Consider the following 4,030-nt stretch of genomic DNA (forward strand, 5'->3'; position numbering starts at 1 on the left):
CCACTAAGGTCTATATAAAAGAGACTTCAGATACAGTATTAGGGGACCACTAAGGTCTATATAAAAGAGACTTAAGATCCAGTATTAGGGGACCACTCCACTAAGGTCTATATAAAAGCATCCAAAGAGGACCATGTCATGGGACCTTAAGACTTCCTGATGGATACCTGGTGTTGTACGGATGCTGTTTGTCTGAGTGTGTTGGACTCACTCTCTCAGGGCGCAGCCTGGCCAGGCGATGGCCTCGCTCAGGTACCCAGCACCTTCATCTTCAATCCGATTGGATGACAGATCTATGATCTCCAGGGTCTGGTTCTGCTTCAGCAGCTCGGCTAGAAGACGCACGCCATCACGAGTCACGCGGTTACTGCAGGGGACAAAGACAAGAGGAAGAAGAAGTATGGGAGACCGTAAGGGTATTCTGAAATTCAACCGTTTCCCTCCATCCTGCCCGGGGATCAGAGGGAATTTTAAGGATGAAATAACTAGATGGATGTTTGTGTTCTTACCAGGAAGTGCACAACTCGACATAGTGGCCACACAGTGGAATAATAACTTCCATGTCTGTCACATGATGCCATGGGGCCCAAAAAGACTTTTTCCCATGGACTTAAAGAGACGTCTGTAAATCAGTAGATGCATTTTTTTGAGCATCACAAGCCCCCCCGCGCTGTTTCAATGTGAGAATTTGATCCATTCGGTCCGATAACACTCGGAATGGATGGAAGAGCCCCATGATTAAATCATTTAATCCCCATTGAAGTTAGCAGAGCACTAAACTGGAAGTAGCCGGTCACTTCCGGGGTCTTTTGTGCGCCCGCACTATGGGCCGCACAGGGTCATTTTATATGTGTAAGTTGAACTTTTTTGGCTTTATGCGCCACTGAGCATCTCTCATAGAAATAATCAGGACTCCACCTCGAACGCTGTATCCAGTTTTTTTTTGAATACATCCATGGTTCCTACCAGCGCAGGTCCAGGTAGCGCAGGCTGCGGTTGAGCCGCAGGCCTTCAGTCAGCCTCTCCATCCCGGTGTCGGTCATCCCCATCTTCCCCAGGTGGAGCTCCACCAGGCTGCTGTTCACCACCAGCATCTCAGAGAGGTGCACCATGCACTCCTCCTGAGAGACATACGTACGTACATCAGGGCTGATCCTGGCCTCGTATCAAGTATGAAATGTGATTTTCGCCTGTGTGACACACCAGCGAGATGCTTTGTGTGTTTGTACCTGGTGGCTGAAGAGCAGTGGCCGGCTGATATCGACAGAGAGAAGAGTCTTGTTGCTTTTCAACACGATGGCAAACGCAATCACACTCTGAGTGTCCTGCAGGGACAGAGACACAACCAGGGCTGCAACTAGCCATTATTTTTTATAGTTGATCAACCTGTGGGTTATTTTCTGGATTAATGGATTAGTAGTTCGGTCTATAAAATGTCAGAAAATGTGCTGTTTCCCAAAGCCCAAGATGACGTCCTCAAATGTCTTGTTTTGTTCACTTTACTGTCACAGAGGAGAGGAGAAACTAGGAAATATTCCCATTTAAGATGCTGGAATCTGAGACATTTTGACTTATTTGCGTGCATGTGTTTACCAGGTCGCAGTCCGCCAGCTGCAGCTCCTTCAGGGTGCTGTTGACCTGCAGCATGCTGGCCAGGTGCATCGCTCCTCTGTTCCCGATCTTGTTTCCTGACAGCCTGAGAGAGAGCAAGGTTCTGTTACACTAGGGAGAGGGAGAGAGCAAGAGAGGGAGAGATTATTAAAATAAAAAATAAAAAAATCCCATCTGCAGACTTGATTCTACAGTGACTGTATCCAGTGACTGTATCTAAGTATTGTGTGCATATCACAGCCAAAAGAAAACACCAATGAGCCACACTGTTGCACTGATTGGCATGTCCCATCATCACCATGAACACACTGTACTTTATTCAGTCCTGCACACACTGGCCTGCTGCCACACAGACTCACTGGAGCACCAAATGTGGATTCGTCCGTCACGCCAGCAAAATACTTTTATTTATTTATTTATTTATTTTTTTTAAGCCAGCTGCTCTCTGTAGTTTTAATCAAACAAACAGAAGGAAATAGTGCAAGTAACTAATTATGTTTCTAAATATGTACTGTGTGTCTTCAGAAGGAAAAACAAAAAGCTGGAGCTGAGAGACAGACCGGATGTAGAAGTGTGTGTGTGTGTGTGTGTGTGTGTGTGTGTGTGTGTGTGTGTGTGTGTGTGTGTGTGTGTGTGTGTGTGTGTGTGTGTGTGAGAGAACCTGCAGGCCCTTGGCCAGAACTTCAGCTCCATCCCTCTGGATGTCGTTGAACATCAGGTCCAGGGAGCGCAGAGCTGAGCCGTCGTCCTGCTCGGGGAAAACAGAAACATGAATATTAAAAGAGAAACCCCACATGGAGTATGGATCTGCATCTTTTTTTGCACTACTTACATTTCAATTTGCACTGCTGACTGTTTATTTACAGTACCATTTGTTTACATATACATCTGCAATACCGTACTTTAACTGTAATATGCAAGTAGTTTCCACTGCAGTTTAACTCAATTAGCTTCTGCCCAAACTTTATTTGTACTACCTTTAAATCCATAGTTATACTGCTCATTTTAGCTTAACTTATTATATCTATCTATAAAAACTCTGTCTATAATAATAGCCGCCTGTATATATATATTAATAGTACATACTCACCTGTAAACTCTGTAAACCATCTGTATAGTATGTTATTTGCACATATCTTTAAAAATTTCTACTTATAGTAATATCCACCTTTATATTATATTCAGTACATATCCAGCTGTAAATCTTGCTCACAATACTAGTTATCTATATTTTATATTCATAGGACAAACCCATCTATAAAATTCTGTTTATAATAGTATTCATCTCTATATTTATCCAGTACATATCCATGTCCTGCACTTATGGAACCAGTGTATATCCTGCACCTGCTGCTATTGCACTTCTAATTAGACCCAAACTGCATTACATTGCCTTGTACCTGTGTAATGACAGTAAAGTTGAATCTAATCTAATCTAATAATGCTACTCCTGTCTAGTAAAACTTAAAAATCGGACACCTTTAGATCGTAACGTTGTCCCATTTCCTGCTCACCTGTAAGAGGCCAACAAGGTGTCCGACCCCTTCATCTGTTACGTTATTGTACCTGACATCGAGACCTGTTGACACAAAGAAAACAAGGTTTAAATTGTTTAAAAAGAAAGTTGTTGTCATGGCGTGTTGCCCCTGACCTGACTGCTCACCTGACACGCTGTGGTTGTTCCTCAGACATTCGGAGATAGCGAGAACATCGTCGTCGTTGAGTCGCTGAACGGTTCTCAGGCGGCTGTTTCCGGTCAGTTTTAAGGTCACACTTCAGCCGAAAAACACACACAACAACAACAACAAAAACACTTGAATTGATTTAGTAAACAGGCCCCCTTGCTGCCTTCAGGAGCACTCTGCAAGTCTGAAATCTGAGATTTGATTTTACATTCTTTTGGACGGAAATAACACAAATGGATTTCCGTTGTTTTATATGTGGCTGATAGTTATTACTATTAATATACAGTCTATGGGTTTTATTTTCTAAAGTAGGAAGTCACGCGTCAAAAGAAGAAAAAAGTTGTTGCGTTGTCATAGTATCAGTGGGGATGGCGCAGTGGATGTGATTGTTGTCTTTGGTGTGGGAGACCTGGGTTTGATTCCCACTGCAAGACATCTCTCAGATGTCCTTACCCCAAGTGAAGGAGTTTAAGTACCTTTAGGGTCTTGTTCGCGAGTGAGGGGACCATGGAGCGTGAGATTGGTCGGAGCATCGGAGCGGCCGGTGCGGTACTACGTTCTGTTTATCGCACCGTTGTGACAAAAAGAGAGCTGAGCCAGAAGGCAAAGATCTCGATCTAGCGGTCAGTGTTCGTTCCTACCCTCACCCATGGTCCTGAAGGCTGGGCCGGGACCCAAAGAACCAGATCCAGGGTACAAGCGGCCGAAATGGGTTTCCTCAGGAGGGGGGGGGG

At 44.3% G+C, this 4,030-nt stretch overlaps 1 protein-coding gene across 1 annotated transcript in view; it reads right to left on the bottom strand.

Annotated features, from left to right (window-relative positions):
- The window catches only part of lrrc34 (leucine rich repeat containing 34), a gene marked incomplete at its 5' end in the record, with an annotated part of 6,881 nt that extends 3,495 nt beyond the window's left edge, over positions 1-3,386 (bottom strand). The window contains 7 exon segments of the mRNA XM_034862807.1: positions 146-367; positions 967-1,121; positions 1,230-1,325; positions 1,594-1,722; positions 2,273-2,359; positions 3,126-3,190; positions 3,275-3,386. Of these exon segments, the coding sequence (XP_034718698.1) occupies positions 146-367; positions 967-1,121; positions 1,230-1,325; positions 1,594-1,722; positions 2,273-2,359; positions 3,126-3,190; positions 3,275-3,386 (866 nt within the window).
- Between the last annotated feature and the right edge of the window lie 644 nt (positions 3,387-4,030).

This window comes from Etheostoma cragini, chromosome 22 (genome assembly GCF_013103735.1).
Source record: "Etheostoma cragini isolate CJK2018 chromosome 22, CSU_Ecrag_1.0, whole genome shotgun sequence".
NCBI classification, from domain to species: domain Eukaryota; kingdom Metazoa; phylum Chordata; class Actinopteri; order Perciformes; family Percidae; genus Etheostoma; species Etheostoma cragini.